This window comes from Ceratina calcarata, unplaced genomic scaffold (assembly GCF_001652005.2).
Source record: "Ceratina calcarata isolate Rehan_Ccalc_2016 unplaced genomic scaffold, ASM165200v1 scaffold140, whole genome shotgun sequence".
In the NCBI taxonomy this organism is placed as follows: domain Eukaryota; kingdom Metazoa; phylum Arthropoda; class Insecta; order Hymenoptera; family Apidae; genus Ceratina; species Ceratina calcarata.
In genome coordinates this window covers 194,083-214,760 of record NW_017135119.1, presented here as the reverse complement: position 1 = coordinate 214,760, position 20,678 = coordinate 194,083, and the positions used below count along the sequence as shown (strand labels likewise).

Genomic DNA, 20,678 nt, shown 5'->3' with positions numbered 1-20,678 from the left:
TTTAGCAACTATTTTGTATTAAAAGCCCAGTTTTGATAAATAGGTGTTCAAATTCATCAATTCTTTTCATCATCTGTCCCTTTATTTTCTATTAAATTTTTCTAAAAAGTAACTGACTTTTTATATCTCTTCATCAGCCCTGAAGAAATAGCAGTGTAATACTTTAAAACTTACCTATTGGTTTCTTTTTCTCTCTACCGATAAAAATAGAAAACCTCGATGTTCGGATTTAACAATTGTTCGGTAAAAGTGAACGCAATGAACAAACCTTTTTGTTCTAAAAATAAATATATATAGTATAATTTTTATATTGTTGATTACACTTATTATAAACAAAGGTCGCGTTTTGTCACAGTTTCGAGGAGAGTAGGCAGTGATACTGTCTGACACTCGATATAATCACTGTTGAACTTCTAATTAATAAAATGTGTGTTCATTTGTTTTCTATCATCCAAGTAACGCTACTGATAGAAACAATTATTAATTTTCCAAAAAATTATACTACTCCCGTACACAATTTGCTATTAACAAGAATAACAAGTGTCTGTACAATTAATTCTAATGGAGCTACATACACCAGGTACGCAGATAAACAAGGGATTCGTTTCAATTGTCGGAGGAAACATTAGGACGAAGCACTCAACTCGTTATGGTGTTCCTGTGTAGTGTTCTCTATCTGTGATAAAGTTCTTTGCAGTTCCGCGCGCTCGCCCGGCTGTAGCCTGTGGACGATCTCCAAGATCGCGTCTAATCTCAGTTCCGGACACGTCTCGAGGGCTTCCTTTACACAAGAAATGACCGCGTCCCGTTTTACACAAGTAATGTTACGTGAGACAACACTGTTCTCATCCTGCCGTTGATTCTCCAACCAATTCGTCGCTGCCTCGTCTTGATCCCACAAATACGACTCAGTGGCACCTCTGTCTTCTATGAACCATCTACGTAACATCGCGCTCACTTGTCTGGTGTCTAAATTTCTTTGGGTCGAAACGATATCCTCCATTATTTCGTCCTCCAAAAGCCTTCTTCGAAGTCGCCAATAAAGTTGCCTGCGTGCCGTTCGCCACGGAATAATATCGTGAATGCTGTTCTTCTCAAACATTCTTTCCGGTGTATCGTGAAGATCCGCGAAGTGTACAGCGACTTGGTGATACATGGGCTCTAGAATTTCCTCCCTCTTACGTATTTGACTTTCAATTTCAGTTTTTTCTTCGGGTGAGTTTGCATTGGATAACTTTTCCTGGAATGATAATTCCAAAAATTTATCATATGCTCATAGGATAAAACATCATTAGTGAATCGAACTGACCTTCAGTTCTAGAAGCACTTTATCCACCCTGTACATGGTCTTCAGTACGTCTTTAAGTCTGAACTTAATTTCTACTATTCCACTAGGCTCCAGAACTCCACCTCTGCTTGTGTTGTCAGCAAACATTTCCATGTAGCGGGGATTTATCGTGGGGTCAACGACAGCCCAAGCACCACCTCTCAATTCTCCGTTAGGTGGAATGTATATAAATACAGGTTTACTGTATTCCCTTAACCCATCCACGATGTAGGCACCGAATTTCACAATTTGTTCGTACATGTCTGCGAAAGAAATGTGTCGTTGAAGATTGGCAATCAGCAAAGAAAGTCTAATGCATTAGTAAAGATCGAGAAGAACCTTTCATTCCACCAGAGAATCCTCTCCAATTAGCGAAGATGAAAAGTGGTAGTTCTTCCCGCGAGAAGTCTTTAATAGCTTGAGCAGTTTTGTATGCACTGTCAGGGAACCATACTTGTCCAGCCTGAGATATCGTCTTAGCTTCCGAGTCTAAATTAGCGGGGTCAGCGGGTAAATGCAACTCGACGGTTCTGGTTTCCACTGCAATCACGCCGCAAGGAATTCCACCTAATCTGGCTCGTCCGGTGACCACAGTCTGAGCCCAAGGTCTCATTATTTCCTACAAACAATTGATTAAATAATACAAGACAATTTCATGGACTGTATTTCTAAGACGGTCAAATGTATTCTCTAGACTTTAACAATAACAAATATAAATAAATGTAACATACCTGCCATGAGCCGCGATCGAAGAATCCGCTTTCCCAGTAGTTCGTCCCGTTCTGTATCCTGCCATCGAGCATCCACCTCGGATCGTAAGCTGTTTTCGTAGGAACATAAGCGATCTCCCTGTCGATTGGATCGGGGAGCGGTAACGGCAATATAGGAAGAGGCGCGCCTCTGGATTTAGGACAATAACTCAACCACCTTAGAGCGGTTTCGACACCTTCCAGATCTCTTACATCGGTAGCATGCGACACTCCATTATTATACATGATCTGTATACCACCCAACTGATCATTGCTACTGTATACCTCGCGACCTAGTACAGTGTTCAGTGCCCTGTAGCCGGTTAAAATGATGTGGGAATTTTCTATTTGTATAACTCTTTGACCTAGACGGACTATGTAACTACCGATACCGATTGCACGGCAAGAGACTATGGAGATCGTCACTATTTCCTCATAAGCCCTCGAGGTTTCTCCGGCGATCATACCGGCGTATTTTAAATTCTCTACACCGAGACCATCCTCTTTGCCGATGATATCGGTAATTTTATAACGAGATTCGCCCTTATCTTCGATCAATGTAGTTTTCACTGAATTCAACGGTGCTAAACGCGCGTAATCGTCCGGCGTTAGGTATATATACCTAAATCCTTTTTCTGGCTCATTTTCGTCCTCCCAACAGATTCTGAATAGAGCTTTCACCTCCTCCGCGAGACCGATGCGAGCTCCAGAGTTAGCTGAGAAGTATATTCGAGGAATCCCAAGTTGTCGCGCTCTTTCTGACGCTTTGTAGTACACGAGATCTTCCTTCGGGCCAAAGGAACCAATTAAATGCGTCAAGTCGTTCGCGATTAATATAATGTCACGTCCAGATACAGGATATTCCGGCGTGTAGAGCCTCAACCTCCAAGCAACCATACCGACATCGTTTTCACCAGGAAGACGTTTCTGTTCTACTAAAGTGTCACCTTCTAACACCAATTCCACGCTATCCATCACGGGATTCGGGATCTTTATGTCGCAATTTGGCCTTTCCTCAATGTAACTGTACCACAGCTTTTCCGCTTGCTGTCGGAACATATCCGGAAGATCATACGCGTACGTGGTGCCAGCACTTTGCGCTTGGAACCTCTTTGCTTGGAGATAATCTTTGGTTAAATACGGCGTAGAAATTGGTAGACCGTGCATAGGTCCTGGCCTCCAGGTACCATTCGCCGTCGCCGACGGATAAGACTCAAAACGAATAACGCCAGTCTTTAGATCGGTTGCTTCCGTGTACAGATGCAAATCTATGCTGTACCCGCTGTCGTTACCAATGCATAAACGTAAGATCGAAGTTGATTTACCGGGCGCCGGGCGAATCGTCATCTTGATCTCAGCCTGACGGACTCGCAGCTTCCACAACCTCGGACCATACCTAAGTATCATGCTGGTAACGCTTTCCTCTATTCTAGCCGGATCCATAATGACCGTGGGTATGAAGTTTAAGAAGATGTGATTGCACTCCGTACGTTTCGCCAGCGGATGCGAAAACGCGACTTCTAATTCGTCCATAGCTTCCAACAGGACACGTTCGCCTTCGTTGTGAAGATAATCGAAGCTAGCTTCTTTCGTGATGAGGTCGGAATGCCTTATAATAGAACGAATAAAGAAACGATAATCCGTAACTTGTTGACCCTTGGCAACTTTCGCCTGACCAAGGTAAAGGTGCATCTTTTGATTCGACGTCGGCAACGCTTCGAGATAATAGGTCCTCATTCTGTTCAGTTCCAGTTGGAAAGCGCAACCAGGTTCGAGGTGTCTGTAAATCTTATCCTCGACGAAACCGTCTCTGTGACGGAACGTAAAGAATTTTGGGAACTGCCTTTTCTTCAGTGCAACGAACGTGACTCTCCTTATACCTCGCGATATCAATTCGTCCTTGTTAGCAGCGCACCAATCTCCATATACCTTCGCCATGCTAGAATCGTCACTGTTCTCCTTTTCTTGGACGGCAATACTCAAAATGTGCACCGGTTCCGCGGGTTCTCCGATCTCCACTGCGGCACCAGGCTCTGCGGTACTCAAGGACACGTTTATAGACGTGCTATGCCTCGATTCGCTTCCAGCCGCGTCCACCGCCTCCAGAACTTTGGCTGAAACCGAATTAACCGAAGACAAGTCCTCCAGAAGATCGAGAATCTCATCGGAGTATCGGACAAATTGATCCATGTCGTGGAAGGCTGCCATAGCTCCGGTTCTATGATTCACTTGACACTGATTCTGCCTATTGGGGTGATTGTTAGGTAATAAAAACTGGAAATGCACAATCGGCACTTCGCCAAACAGTTCCAAATGTTGCAGACACGTCAGATCGTAACTGATATACGCTCTGCGCACGTAGACCTCCAACGCAGCACTGCACACCGTGCGATTAGAGTGATAGAAGAAATCGTGTAGGATGTCGAAAATCGATGTTTCAGAAAGGATCAATTTCTGCAGGTTTTCCGGATGGAAATCGTGCCCGTACATGTCTACTGCTGATAAGAATATCGATTCCATTTGGTTGTGTCTCAATTCATAAGCTGGTTGGTGTGCAGCGATGAGAACTTGTCTAGCACGTAACGCCACGCGGCTGTGTTCCGTGCGGTTTAAGCTTGTCAGTTCCGTCAGGGTACTCGATAATTCGTCTGTTAGACCAGGTTCGTTCGCCCACAGATGATCTATGAGCATGGTAACCAAAACATTTTTCTTCGTCACTTGATTATGACTGAAAATCATAGCCGTAACCGTCGCCAAGTCGTCTTTGTGCTGTTCTATTAAAGCCGAAACGCATTTGTCGTAATGTCCTTGTTGGAACTGGCTCTCAACGGTGTAGTATTGGCGAAGAAGTTCGTGGACGGCGGTCTTCATTCTTCCACGTATTCCGTTCCTGTATCTTTGTACCAGTTGCACTATCGGTTGAGTAGTTAGGAAGAACACGTCGCGTTCGGATCTCTTTGAAAGTGAACCTGCGTGTCCATCGATTACAGCAGCGATTTGTTGACTAGGGAACTGAGCTAAAACGGAAGTAATATTGCTTTCGTACAGCGACATCAGTTTCCTGATCTTCTTTTCAACGGAGACAGGGATTCTTCCAGATATCGTCGCGATCACCTCCTGAAGTTCGAGCAAAGGCAAAGTGGGATCGCGAAGGGAATTCATAAACTTCTCTAGAAGTTCGCGTACACGAGGAATATGATACGGATCTGGCAAACAATATCCACCCAGGGTGTCTTCCAAAGCGGTTCTGTATTTGGCGTGTAGATGATTCAATTTTTCGGAAATTGCCGGTGCCACGGTCTCCAGGAATTGACCAGTGTACTCCTGCGCTTTTGTTACCAGCGTCGGATCGTCTAATTCCAAGGTAGCGATCAAGGTACCAGCCTCGAGAACGGCGCCGGGCCTTTTAATATAGGAAACGTTGCCAGCCTCGCTCGCAGTCACTGTCATTACCATTTTCATCACTTCGATTTCCGCGTAGGCTTGCCCGGCATTCACATGGCCACCGTCTTCGACTAAAAAGTTGATCAACTTTCCGGCTGACGGAGATCTTAACAAAGACGGATCGTTGTCCTTCTCGAAGATGCATGTCTGGTTTCCAATAACGATCCTGTAGCGGTCGACTTCTTCTCTCATGTATGTCGTGAAACTGCCACCGTCCAAAGACACTAGCAATCCTCCGTCCGATAATCGGTGAACGTCAATCTCTTTATAGGAACCGTTCATAATAAGGAAATAGCTATTAGGGCCTGACTTGGCAGCTTGAACTTTGTATTTGTATCCGTCGTTAATGAGTTCAACGTCAATTACGTTATCTAAGTCATTGCTGGCTTGAATCTGCCCTTTTTCCAATGCTGTTTGAAATCCAGCAAAAGCAGCTGTGATGAATCTATCGGCGATATGAATCGCGCCGCACGTTACGGCCAATAATAGATCTGGTTTGTCGCTTCGAACGCGTTCGGCGATCAACAAATCCAGCCAAGCGGTATCAATATTGTTTTGTTGAAAGCATTCGGTTTCTAGTAACGTGATCAGATATTCAACGGTGGTTCTGAAGTCACCTCTGATGCTCAATTCCTTAAGAGCTATGACCAAATTTTCTCTCGCCTGATGACGATCCTCACCCCAAGAGAAACAATGACCGAACTGCGAGTCTGCGAATTCGTGTAGACCTCCGGAAGCACCCACTGAGAAGTAACCCCAAACATTTTTCGAAGAACGGAAATTCAGTTCTTGCACGGTACCCGAACTCGGTTTGAAACCTTCATCAGGATTTTCACTAGTGATTCTTGCTGCTATTACGTGTCCCCACGGCTGAGGCTTGTGACGCGGTTGGTCGAAATCAATGGCACTGTCTCCCCACGGACTTTCACCGTAGAGAAGGCGTATATCTTTAATATGATGTAGCGGCAGTCCCATGGCGATCTGAAGTTGAGCCGCGGGTAAGTTAACATCGGACACCATCTCCGTACACGGATGTTCCACTTGAAGACGCGGGTTCAATTCCAAGAAGTAGTAACGTCCGGATGTGTCGTAAAGATACTCGACGGTACCCGCGCTGACATATCCAACCATTTTGGCCAGTCTGACAGCGGCCTGCAGCAGAACGAGATGCACAATTTTAAGAAACGATTAAACATTTTTATCGCTGGCTTGTTAAAAGTTGTAATTACTTTTTCCATCTCCTCGAAGACCTCAGGCTTTGCGATTACAGCTGGCGCCTCTTCGATAATTTTTTGATGCCTTCTTTGGATAGAACAATCACGTCCGAACAACGATATCGCGTTTCCGTAATTATCGGCGAGTAACTGAACTTCCAAATGGCGAGCACATTTCGCCAGTTTCATGATGAATATCGGAGAACCGGGTATCTCAGTTTGTACCTGCCTAAGAAAATAGTTCAGGTCTCTTAACATATCTCTAATCACTTTCTCTGGTATTGCATTTGATATTGTGTATAAGTAATGTTCATAATAGCTATAAATACGACTTGTCTTTACCTGAACAATGCAGGCAATTCTTCGGCATTTTCGACCTTTCTGATACCCTTACCGCCACCACCTTCGCTGGCTTTCACCATCACGGGAAAGCCGATTTTATTCACCGCCGCCAGACACTCCTCCACCGTCGAAACGCACCCTTTCTTGAAAAGTTCCGAGGATATTTTTATCTTCTTTCCACTGTACTGTGCCTTCAACTCCGAACCTGACCACGGAAGAGTTGGCACTTCTGCGGTTTGTGCCACAATGCTGGAAGCGATTTTATCCCCGAGGGCCCACATCGCTCTCTCGGATGGTCCTACGGTAAAAATCTTTAATTAATAAAGAAAAATCCTATGCTGATTTAAGCAAAATTTTGTTATCACTTTTATTAAATTACCAATAAAAGACATATTGTTCTTATGAAGCAATTCTGGCAATTTCGGATTTTCGGAAGCGTGACCCCATCCCGCCCACACGGCCTGGACCTGAGTGCGTACAGCAATGTCTACGATCAGTTCAACGTTTGCGTAATTGTTATTATTGCTTCCTCCGGGTACGGGCACGTATTGATCTGCCATTTTTATGTATTCCGCGTTCGCCTTCAAATCTTCTGGCGTGACCATTACGACGAAGCGCACAGCGCGTTCGTTCTTAAACATCTCGTACGACCATCTCCGAATTGAACGCATACATTTTACAGCTGCTATTCCGTTATTGGCAATTAACACCTACGAACAGTAGTGTTTAGTTAATAATTGTGAATTCAGTACTTGAAATGAAGAGTATCGTCGATGCTCTACGGATTTTTCAACAGGAACGAATTAATTAATAAAAACTGATTACGGAAGTGGTGTAATTTAAGATTATTTGTATATTATTTGAAGCCTCCAGAATGGAATTAAAAAAATTAAAACTTCTCTCTAAGGTGAACGGATCTTGATTTGTTCGCACAAATAAACTTGAAATGTCAAAGGTGACTTCAAAGATAACACAAGTTTTTTGTTTAAGCGAGATGTGTTTTTTGGCAAGTATTACGTATACGTCGGGATATTATGAAACAGGTGTGGTAACCTACAGCTCAAGGTCCTTCAAGGTCATTCAGGGTCAAGTGTAAAGATCGTTCAGCGACCGTTACGAAACTATACGGCGTGAATGTCAGGCGACTTACTCGAGCGAAACAGGAATGACCTCCTTTTGCATTTGTTCCTTTATAAGCTTCTAACATGTCTCAAATACAATACAAATATTATGAGAAATATTATAATCAGTATTATCATTGTTCATTAAGAAGTGAGATATTTTTATCAATAATCATCGTACTCTGATATAAGTTGAATGACCTCATGTTCTTTTTTGTAAGTGTAAGTATTTATGCGATTTTTAAATATATATGAAAATCATGTTTACCTTGTTAATAACTTTGGTACCGCCGAAACGGTGAACGAATTCCTCAGGTGTAGCAACGGTGAAGTCCTTTTCTTGCCGATTTAATGCTTGTATCATCACCGTGCCCTGCGACATGCTGGGCCTACAAAATCAGGCGACATCAGTTTTAACATTCACCACTGAGAAAATACTGCTAAAGAGTAGCAGTGGCCGTGTAATCGTTGGGACAGCGAATGGGGCCCAATGGGGCTCAAAACACAGTCGGTGATCGCTCTTTCAATAGAATTTAATCCTGAGCATTGAACAATTCTGGTTTTACGAATAATTATTCGAAATTGAAGAGGCCCATGTGCCTAATGAAAAATCGGTCAAATGTATTTCCCCGGATTCTTCAAGGTGATCATTATCATCTGTTAACGGGGAACATGTGAATGACAGCAGAGAAAGTATATGAACCGTTAATTTAAGCGGCTCACGCAATGTCATTCCTGCAATTCCGTAACGCTTTCTGAACCTTCTACGTATCCCGCCTAGATAGTTTTCCTTATTTCTACATACACGTTATTGCTCTTCCCCTGTATAATATAAACACTCCGTTACGAATGATCAGGTTCTAATTCTGTGTAATCAGCATTCACAGAAGTAGAAATTATTAGGCAGACACTAGACTTCATAGTTATACCTAAATTTCATTCATTGCTAAAAATAACGCAGATTCTAAAAGAAGTTTTGAGTAATGATTGTCAAACGAGGAAATGCTCATTAGTCGAGTCAGTTTCTTTGGAATTTGTCACATCATGAGACTTTCTCGGCATGGTTAATTATAAAGGCAACATCTCTTTTAATTGAGGTACAACTTTCTTGTTTATTAAGAATAAAAAGTAGTAATAATAAATTCTAGACTGATAATGAATGCATAAACAAATGTGGACTTAGCTCATTACTAACATTCGAAGGAAACGCTTTATGATTCTCTATCAGTCTAATCGTGACTAAATATCGCATATCGTGATGTTATCATTATTCTCCATAATTTATCATTTCCTATCGCGAAGTAAGATCTGTGAGCACTTATATATAGCATTTCTATATTTTCTTATTATTATCTGTTTTAATTAAGAACGATAAATTGAAACAACATAGTTTATTGAACCAAGCTTGGCTCTTCAGGTAGTCAAAGTCCATGTTTCAATGTCACAATGCTGCGCTGTTGTGTACGGTACCTTTCACACACGCAAGGAGCTAGTCATGCATTTCAGAAATGAAAAGTATCGTACGTCAACGAAATTCGATGGAACATCGTATCCATATATATGAATAGAGAACATCTTCAAAAAACAACGTGTTAATTTATGCTGTCTCTCACAGTGATTTGTCATTCTACATTCGTATTCCAAGAAGATTATTCTAAGATTTTCATACATATTTGAATTTGTATTATGTTATGATGAACATTTCAATTATTTTAAAGTTTATCAAATTGTACAATCGTTGTTAGAAAACTGATTAAACAAGTTCCTGGCCTTTCCCCTTGACCACCATAATTTAAAGAGAAATAAAATGTTAATTTGACAACGTTTAGAGAATAAAATGCATTACGTTAATCCAGTGTTCGTGGTTTGTTCTTGTTCCTGTTGCTCCATCGTTTTCGCTGATACGACTGGTGCCGTTGAAAGCTGCTCGTTCATTTTCGATATACCAGCGATCAGGTTGTCGGAGCTCTTCCAAATCGGATCCGTTTCCGTACTTTGAGCCAACACGAATCTTTTCACGCGTCTCATTTTCGTGTGTCCCTCCCATCGAACCACCTCAACCACAGACTCTTATTACGACATCTGAATGATGCACCAACCGGACGGGTGGCATCAAACACCAGACGATTGGAATTCCAAAACTCCTTAACGACTTTCCAAACGCGATCCTCATCACACGTTATTGTACAGTATATTTTACCGTTACGTGAAAACCTTTCGTTGGGTTTTCTCGATTTCGGGTTACGACCATTTAAGCGACGCGCTGTTTTCTCCTGCGTTCCTGTTTCCGTTAACTCGCTTCATCGTGCGATTCAACAACAATCGCGGTTGACTCTGACCAAGGTTTCAGATATTTTGCTTCCGGATCAAATACCGGTTCGCGAGACAATCATGGTCGTTCCTTCTGTCCTTCCATTGAAATCGCTTAGACAGTAACTGTTCGCAACGCGCGAATATTTCCGCAGAAATTCAACCGAATCAGCTTTCACCGATCTTCTTATCGTAGCTTTGAGATCTTGCACGCGAGCGCACGATCAACGTTGTTCAGCGTTTGAATTTCTCCTCACATGTGCGCAGCTATTTAAGCGCGTCCGAGATTCTCTGCGATTCACACGAAAAAAACTTTGACGCACTGACGGTGTCATTAACGTTAGAATGAGATTAGCACTGATCATTCTCACCGATCCTTGATCGTTGATTCGATAGACATCCGAACACGTAGCAGTCACACCTTGCAGGTGAATCCTCCTTTCCGAGCCAAGCGATTAACGTTTCAATTCTCATTTCATTCGAATTCTTTCACGCATATTTCGCTTCATAAGCGAAATACATACCATGACTCACGTTTAGCAGCACGACGAAGAAAGTTGGATAAACAAATCGTGAACCAGTTTCAAAATAATTAAACGTTCAACGACGTGATTCGATTATCAATTGTATCACAAGCTTTCGGTGCAACAGTATTGATGATCCTTGGTAGTAATTATGGAATTATGAAATCAAGTTTCGTATGATGTTTTGTCGCATCACTGGAATATGAGACGACGCACTAGATCTTCGAAGAGAATCAAAATCTTTCATCCAACATCGTTAGGAGACTCGTGCTCACTGACGGTACACCTTTCATTCGTTCCAATGGTCCCCCTACCTTCGCGACGCCACTACTCTAGGAAGAAGCGTACTCGTAAGGACAAAAAAAAACAACCAAGTTTTTAATTCATCATTTCCACGAACGTCCTACCTTGATTAAACTTAGCTCGATGATCACCGATTAACGTGATCGCAAAAATTCTGAAGGACTTGCGAACAGATGCGACGTAATCGCCGATGTAAGCCAGGTAAACGAATTTTTTTTAAATCTGACATATATCATTAAACTTTTTATTCTCTCAGTTTCTGAAACCTGTATTTATAAGTTTTAAGAATGAACAATTGACTTTAATTAACGAAACACAAATACTATAATTTAAAGATATTATAAATAAATAAAATAATAAAAGTCTGAAATTTTTGACACGTGAAATTATACGAAAAAATTGTGGGATTAACGTGGCTAAGAGATTCGAGAACTGTGTCAGTTGTTTAGGAGTGTATTAAATCCTACGACGTTTCATAGACGCGTTTGTATTCGGCACAGGCCACTTCCTGATCGAAATTAACGGACGAATAATAAACGATTACTTAACAGACTGAAGAGTATACATAGAAACGTCTGTAGTTAAGTATGTAACAGGAAAATTGCACGTCACAAACGTACACAGTGCATGGGACGAACTTTCATTAAAGAAACTCGTACGCATCTTTCGTGTTTAGAGATAGCAATGAATACGACCTCCGGGATTATTGCAGATACTTAAGTCGAAATAATAATCGCCGTAATACGAGAACGTGTGTAACGATTTCAAACAATTAACTGTTGCTAATTACAGCCGGAAACGAAACCCTTCTTCAATTAAAGGAGATCGAACTGCTTTAACAAAATGTATTTGTAAGAAATACGATTTTCAGTAGAATATCCCGTAGTCGTACTAAAAATGAAACTCAGACATGACACAGCCAATTCGAGACATCGTACTTTTCTCTTAATCGCAGTTGCATAATCAAACGACATTACGAAGTTCAGGTTACACTAAACCATCCATCAAGCGAGAATCTCGTGCATTACGAGTTTTATTTGCATATTTGGTATTACGCCGTGCGGAGCCTCCGTTCATACTAGAAATTTAAACCGATGGTAAGTGTTGTGCGGTTCAACGTTCAAAGTCTTCTTCGCTGCGACTCCGATGTATTTTATCTTGAGATCAACGTTATTGACAGTGATAATTGTAAGAACTGCATTTACATTACTTTGGATATTTTCTGTATTCATATTCCTTGCAAATGTATAAAAGATCATTGTTCAGTAATTCTCAATTCAAGTTCTTTAAAAAATTTCAACAATGGATATATTGTGGGTAATGTAATCATTTTATTCTTTTTATTGAACTCTCTGGATAAGAATATTACGTTAAAATTATGGCAAACCAATAACGGTGGCGTTGAAAGTTCATTGCTTTGAGGGAGTTATGTAATACAGAGTACAGCACAAAACGAGCAGTCATTCGATTCCATTGTTTAATGTAATTCATTCAGCAATAAGAAATATTCAATTTTGATTAAGATTCTGTAATGACGTAAAAACTTTTCTCGATTGACAGTACTTAATGCAATCTAACAACTAAAGTGATAATTAACAGTTTTTTATGTAGTTACATAATTTTTCTTTTATGGCCTCCTCTAGAGAATGATTTTTAATGTTTTCTCTCAGATAATATTATCAAAATTCACGGACAAGAAGTAATCAGTCAAGATTTCACGCGAAATCTTAATGTTTATTAAATTCAACAATGTGTATAACGTGATTAGTTTCTATTTCTTAAGTGATCAATTTTATCACAGAATAGACGATATTTTGTCAACATTAATTTATTGAAAGATAACGTTTATGAAGATGAAAAATGCGAGTCCAGAAAACGTAGTAAAACGTAGTGAGTATGAGAAATCAGAAGTTTCGTGTCCAAGGATGATTATTCACGCAATGCCAGCAGAAATGCTTGTGAATATTCAATATGAGGTTCCAGCAAGTCAATAAGGTGACCATATACGTACGTAATGCGCTGCTCACGTAAATAAGAAAAATGTCTTATAACATGTTACAAAATACGAGTCCGATCAATCAGTAACTTCGAGAATCTAACAATAATCGACAATTACGTAAACTGCATGCACGTAGGTAGTAAATATTCCAGCTTCCTAAACGAGTATCAGTTTCTCGATTATCCGTGGCATTCAAAAACTTCCCATTCATGTCCTATGGTATGTGTGAAGATCATTGCCACGGTGAAGGGCAATTATTTTCTTGGTACAATAGATGTACTTCACAGGACGTTAACGAATAATAATCGCGTTCTCACGCGACGATCATATCCAAACCATTGTAAAACATGTTACTACCAAACGAAGTTCTGTCTGATCAAAATTTTCTATCCGACATCTAAGTCGATCAATTTTCAACGCTTGTGTTTGAGTCTCTATGTACGGTTTTGAAGAAAATTAATAAAAAAAAAAAACGGGAGAAAAATTCACCTGAGCCGTTTGCGACGCTCGACCAGGCCCGGCATGTAAGTCGGATGCAGCAACCCATTGGTTTCGTGTTCCCCGGAAGGGAAACTATCGTCCACCTCCAATTGCTCGGTAGGATCGTTGAGTTCATTCTTGACAGAATCATTGGCTTCGCTCTCGGGATCCCCGACGATGAAGCTGACTGGATTTTCCGACATGGTACCCTTGGAATCGGCGAGATCTGTCTCACTCTCGTCTGCGGATTTCTGCTCGTCGCCTGCCTCTCTGTTGCCGCTACCTTCAAAAGATCCGACCCATTCGTGTCAAGATCGACCGCTACTTTACATAAGACTTCCATGGTCCTTCGTGCGTTAGAGTCTTACGTCGTTGCTACGTGATATTTACAAGTGCGCGGTAATGTTCTCCTAATAGCAACTTTCGTTTCCGGTTTTAGCACTAAGGGCCACTCGCTAATCATTTGTCTTTTAATTCTTTATATTCACATGTATCGCAATCCACTTATAATTTATTGTACATCGTTTCAGTATTTATATAATTACTGCGAGCGACGGTGCTTTTAATCCAAAGGATCCAATATTTAGTTTCAGAAAATTAACGGAGAGTGGCCCTCAATTCTTGTGTTCTTCTAAACAGTTTCGTGACTGTAGCCAAAAGAGTAAATAGTCATGCCAAATAAGCCACATGCAGTTTCCAGATCCACCAAAACCACCCTTCCTTGCTCGGACTCGACATAGTTACCATTTGCATACGAAACGATTTCGATTAACCGGCCAACTTCGGTGTTCAACGAGCCCAACACGGAAGGAAAGACAAGCAGGCGAATGACATTTTTATGAAATGCATCAGAATTATTAGTTTTCAATTCAGTGATCATGAATGCGTAATACGTGAAACATATTTATATACAATTAGTTCAGATATTATATGTTAGCTAACCAGTGTGCAAAGTATGCTTTACCTAGGTAAAAAATTTGTTAAGATTCTCAATGTTCCTCGGCGTTTATGACGTACGAAATGAAAAGAAATAAATAGGATCACGTGCTACGTGAACTTATTAAATTGTTTCTCAGAAACGACCGGTTCTAAAAATAACGTAATTCCAAAACATTTTCAAACACGTTTACCTGTTTACTGACCGTATAAAATATTAATTTGCATTATTGTCGATACGTTAAACATTGAGGGGAAGAAACTAATAAGTTCATACTGTGCGATAGCCAAGCCATTTGCAGTTACATGAAAATAATTTGCCTTTACAATATTTTCTCTTATCACAGTCATATACACATATTTAAATAGTTTATGAACTGTTCTTCATATTGCTTTTTTATCAGTTTCACGTTCATCTAACATTATAAAACATAGCGCGGATAACGCTATTCATAGATATTGCAAATCTGGTTTATGAATACAACTGTACATTTAAACATGACACTTGAAACAACGCGATTCTCTGCATCCAGTGAAGAGGTTTAGTAAACATACCTCTGCACATGGCTGACAAGTTTTAACAATACTTTCAGAAATGAACAAAAAGGAACTAAAAATAAGTCGTTTGTAAAGTTAAAACGCATCAAAGTCATTATGAGTTAAAGTGAGTTTTTGCCAATGTAAAAAAGCGTTTATTTTATAATGAAATAAGTGCATTTTCTTGATAAAGACCAGAAACTTGTGAACAGGCGCGTCACAGTGAGTAAATGGACTAAACATTATTCAAGTATAATAATTACACTCGCACACGGCAGTGTTTTTTCAAGTCCAACAGAGATTAGAACTTCGTTATTTAGCTAGCAACTCGTGAAATGAAAATTAGTTACGCTGTATGAAACTTTTGTACTTGTCGTTTATGAAGTTCGAACGAAGAAATGACAATCTTAGGGTCGAAATATAAGATGACAAAGGATTAATCGGCACGATCCCACGCATTGAAATACCAATGAAGATGAATCGGTAGCAGGGGGTACACAGAACAGAACGATGACGAGCCGAAATTCGAAAAACCAGCTGTTACTCACCGTCGGTTCCTCTAATGAACAGGGAACGAAATGCTCGAGAAATGTCAGACCACCACCCTTGCACAGGTCGATCCGTGAAAATGTGTCCAAGACGAAAGTATCGGCGTGTTATCACGGCGAACGATAAGCCGAGAAGAAGATGGGTAAAGAGAAGAGCAGCGGAAGGAACGCTTCGGGGGTCGCTTTGTGATTCTTGATCGAGACCTTGAAATTTAATTCGGAGGATCAAGCAGTTTGTTCGTTCCACCCCCATGTGTTCCGGTTAGTGTAATTAGTGATTCGAGAGAGTTAGGCACGAGTCCGTGACGATACGATAAGGAAACGGTCCGAAGCATTCTAGTTGGCTCTGGTATGGAATATTACGTGAACTTTGAACATCTGATATAATTGTGGCACAAGGGACATAAAAGAAAAAAATAGTGAGATATTTGTAAATTTTAGTGGCGCGGCATAATTCGAATTGAAAGGGTAGAATGGGTTCGAATAGACTTCACGATAGGGTTTGTTAGAACGCTTCAGGAAGAACACATGCAGGACACAGTTCGAATCGTTTGCTCCGATAATACGACGAAAGAGTGTGATAAAAGTTCATTCATTAAGAAAAGACCTCTCAGATGCATTTTGTACAATCTCGCTATCATAGAAAAATAAGATTCTGTTCCTTCTATTTCCGGTCATACCATCGATATTACATCACTGCACATACATAAAATTCTGGAATCTGGTAATTACGTAATATGTACAACCGATACATGATATTATGTTCCTGTATAGACAGTTTTTATACTGTTTAGTACTTTCAAACCAGGCGCCTTCCGTATGACTTTCACTATCAGTATATTCCAACTTTGGCCCTTCGATTCGAGAACGAAAAGTATACGAGAAGCGTTTTAAAAACTTTGTTAACACTGATAGATCCTTCACTCAATACCAATGAACTTTCATCAACGTCGGAACATCAGAAATTGCAAACGTTTCGTATCAGATCCTGTGAAGTGTCCGTCGCGGGGTAATAGATTCCAACGATTCAGGAAACTATCAATGTACCGAAAAATGTATCCAGAAGGCCCCGAAGCATACCAAACGCAGCTCGTTCCGTGGATGTCCGCGTCCTTCGATCAGAGTTCTCTTCACTCTTTTCTGTGTCCCCGGCAGCCTCCCCTTGCCCTTAAAATTTTCACAACAGGACAAAAGATAAAAAGGTGTGAAAAGTGGAATCACGTGGCGTTCAATTGGTTCGAACACCCTTCTCGAGTTCCCCTTTAAACGTTGTTATATAAATCTTTTTAAAAACACACTCGCGACTTTCGTTTTATGCTTTTCTTGGCAGGATCGCGCTATCACGAACGACGATCCCTCATCATCGTCGCGGTTCTGTTACTACTTTGTCGCTTGACTCGGCGACGACGAGACACTGTGCGGCGTACACGCGGCTCTGTTCCCGCTCATACCGCGTCACTTTTAGTGAACACGCGCCGCCCGCCGCACACGAGGAGAGGAAATCGGAACGCGGACCCCGTAACACAGTGTACTTGCGAATGATACGAAGAGAGACAAAAAAAAGACCGGACGGCTAAGTTCAGGGGTCGTCGGACATCGACGACATTGTATTCGTTTTCACTGAACTTCCAGCGAGCCTCGCGACCGATTTCATCGGAACTTTTCTACCGCGCGTGGAGCTAAGTACCGCAGACCACTACTGTCAACGTTTCTTTCGACATTTCTTTCTCTACTGTACAGGTATGATACTCGTTCCTCAAACACGTTTCAACGAGGAATGGTTACTTCCTCTCGCGTATTATGCTTTGTACTGTTCGATCGGTGAAGTATTTTGTATCGGCTTCATTTGTAAGACTGATCAAATTTTCGTTGCCGTTGGTCCTTTTATTGGGTCAGAATGCTTATTCTTGTCCTCGCTTCTATCGTCACCGTTAGTTTCCAAGTAATTTTATTTGTGAGCCATTTTCGTGCTTCGATTCTTCTTGAAGGACGGTGATCGTAATATCTCATTCGATTCGAACCGTTTCTTGATTCTGAACGATATTGACGTCGTTCCCTTAATGAATTCCAATCGCTATAATTATGTTCCTGGCTTCGCAGTGAGCTGCTAAGATGTGGACATTACCGCAAGAAGAAAAGACGCAATGTAGGTATCGTTTATTCACACATTCTGACGTCCACACGTGTGACTATAACTATAGAGAAGCTCGTAATCCAGGTATGTATGGATGTCGTACGACGGCCATGTTTCATTATGCAATGAACAATATTTACATTGTATAAACATTTTTAGAAATTCCTATGCTCATTCAATTTAGTACAATGTCAATTCGAGTGTTTAGATATTCTCAAGAACAATCATGTCTTTTACGATTAGAAAATATCGAATTTCGAATTTTAAAAAACGCGGCGCATTATTTTATGTCACTATTCCTCAAATGAGTGCTCACTAATAAAAAACTTCCCGTGTAAAGTAAAATTTAATTATAGAAAAGTTATCTGTTTATCAGTCGTAAGGAGGGATGCCTCGGCGATAATCGCGTGTAATCTAGGAAAGAACGATGTCGTACTTGACCGCGTGCTCGATCCGTGATTTTGACGAAGAATCGTACGATATTGAATCACGAATCGAGAACCGGCCAGTAACGTGGTTACTTCGTTATCAACGATACATGTGTAAACCATGTATCTAATGAGGCTCATCGTGATAAACCCGAGCGTGAATTCGACCCAAGTGTCCCAATTGTTATGATTTCTTTTGATCGTCATACGCACTGTGTTCCCCAATTTCTTTGTGTTATTCAAAACCAAATTCTATGATCTGATAAAATTAAATTACATGCACAAAAATGATCGAGTAGTTACCATTTTCCCCAGATGTTAGAAAAATTAAATATGCATATAAATATGTATAATTATTTCTAGTAATAGAACTGAAAACAGAGTTATGTAATATGATAACTTTTAGACTTATGTAACGAGATAAATTATATTTTTCTTCACTGACCTTCCCGCTTTCATTTTTTTCGAAGTGTAAGAGACATTGAGTGACAGTGAAAATAGCGAAATATAATACTTAAGTACAATTTGTTATATAATTTATGTTAATTATATCTTGGTGTTGAGGCTACAAGATGTCTTTCAATGCGAACGTATATACATGTTTTTACTCAGTTTATTACTGATTACATAAATAAGTGGACTCTTTTCATTAATAATAAAAGCTTTCCGAAAGAACTTTGGCTGTTTCGAAATTCGTTTACGTACGATTGTACGAAGTGAATTTACGATAATAATGTACTGTACTGTAATTAAGAGTATACATATATATATAACCGTTTATCGATAAGATTGGAACCACGAGTCGAATAATGACCTACAATAATTGCAAGTATTCGACAAAATATCTAGCAAACTATAACCATTTATTATCTACAAGTTCTAATAAATAACGTCACTATTACGTTCCTGAACATTTTTGATAATTGCCAAAACATTTAATCATTACAACTGATATCACTGGATTAAAGTGGAAGTGGCATTTAAATCTATAAAAATAATCTAAAAAATTCAACGACTAAAACTTATCCTGGTTGATTTGTCACGTGAGTTGATCAATCTAAAAAATTGCACGACTCGCAATATCAGTCATTGATAAATACGGTATCGATTATTGTATAATTAATGACGTAATTTATTATATGCTGACATATATCAAGTAAATTTCCGGGATAATACAAATTCTCCGTATTCGTCGTATGTAATTTCATGCGCTTTCAGATCGATAACGTATAGGATCGTGAAGTATACACCAAGCTACTTTAATGTTAGAACTATTGAGTGCAATCGTTTATCGAAATTCTATATCCTTCGGATTTTTTTATTTATCGTAAATTAACATGCACAGTAATATTTATGTAGTTACAAGCAGGTCACTACAAACGTCTTATGTTTGTTCGAATAATAATAATATCAGCAAAGTTAGAAAACACGAACAGATATAAGGGAAAGTAATGAAATAGGTAAAAAAACTGGCGACCTAATTAAGCCGAAGGAGTATTAATTTATAAATAAATTGATTTGTCATCAATGGAATCGTGTCAGCTATTAACGTAATTTTGACTTCGTGAAGCACTACGTAGACAGGCGGGAGTGCACCCTTTATCTAATAAAAACGCATTAGCGGTACGGAAATATTACGTTGGAAAACGATTGAGTTTTCCTCAGCCCGTATTCTAATTATTTATGTATATTTAGCGGTGGCAAACTCTATGGATTTTCACGCAAGGCAATCAAAAAATTGACAGAGCCAGTCTGATTGGTCAATTGCAGTGTCAGGCGACGCATACCGTATTTCGATTGGCCTGTACAAAGCGTGCGGTGTAACCAAGTAACACGCGTCACCAACCGATGTATACCGACTGTGACTCTTTAACGTAATTGTATATGGAAAATTCTTGCGTAATTTCTCGATTACTAATTAATCAGATCTAGAATCGCCGTAAGAACAGTAAAACTGTACACTTACCGGTGACGAATTTTACGCGGCGGTGCTGCACGTTCCTCATTGAGGTTAGGTTCCCCTGTCCCTTCGTGTTCTGTCATTCGATATGCTTTTCCTCACGATTTGTCACGAAAAAACGTTACACGGCACTGGTACTGACTGATTATAGTTCGGTAATCATTGAACGTACTCAATCACGGTGTAAGAAACTATTGTCACCTTTTAAACATGGATTTTTAACTTCCGCTAAGGCACGTACACCATGGCGCAACATGAAGAATTCGTATACCGACACTGACACCGACACCCCACCACCTTCTAGGTCCGCTGTTGATTTACG

At 40.3% G+C, this 20,678-nt stretch overlaps 1 protein-coding gene and 1 long non-coding RNA gene across 10 annotated transcripts; one reads left to right on the top strand and one right to left on the bottom strand.

Moving 5' to 3' along the window:
* Positions 1-269: 269 nt before the first annotated feature.
* Positions 270-20,553, bottom strand: ACC (acetyl-CoA carboxylase). 9 transcript variants are annotated; one of them, XM_018032941.2, is made up of 12 exons: positions 20,363-20,528; positions 16,882-17,001; positions 15,835-16,038; positions 13,823-14,096; positions 8,466-8,586; positions 7,456-7,786; positions 7,077-7,374; positions 6,750-6,963; positions 2,059-6,672; positions 1,667-1,946; positions 1,310-1,590; positions 270-1,240 (listed from the first exon to the last, which is right to left on the bottom strand). In XM_018032941.2, the coding sequence occupies exons 1-12, from the start codon at positions 20,400-20,402 to the stop codon at positions 626-628; spliced, it is 7,392 nt and encodes a 2,463-aa protein (XP_017888430.1). In that variant the 5' UTR covers positions 20,403-20,528; the 3' UTR covers positions 270-625. The 9 variants fall into 9 exon arrangements, with proteins under 9 accessions (XP_017888430.1, XP_026673586.1, XP_026673591.1 ...); XM_026817785.1 differs by having other exon boundaries at positions 16,915-17,001; XM_026817790.1 differs by lacking the exon at positions 15,835-16,038.
* Positions 16,026-20,352, top strand: LOC113464978 (uncharacterized). The gene is made up of 3 exons (XR_003389821.1): positions 16,026-16,183; positions 17,165-17,574; positions 17,935-20,352. It is a non-coding gene; the product is annotated as an uncharacterized LOC113464978 (long non-coding RNA).
* Positions 20,554-20,678: the final 125 nt, after the last annotated feature.

What these genes read in the sequence shown, in the direction of transcription:
- ACC (XM_018032941.2), bottom strand. Translation starts at nt 20,402, where the DNA reads ATGAGGAACGTGCAGCACCGCCGCGTAAAATTCGTCACCG. An exon ending in GAGCGTCGCAAACGGCTCAG is followed by an intron (nt 8,587 to 13,822) that starts GTGAATTTTTCT and finishes CTGATTTTGTAG; the next exon opens with GCCCAGCATGTCGCAGGGCA. An exon ending in TCTTCGAGGAGATGGAAAAA is followed by an intron (nt 6,673 to 6,749) that starts GTAATTACAACT and finishes GTTCTGCTGCAG; the next exon opens with GCCGCTGTCAGACTGGCCAA.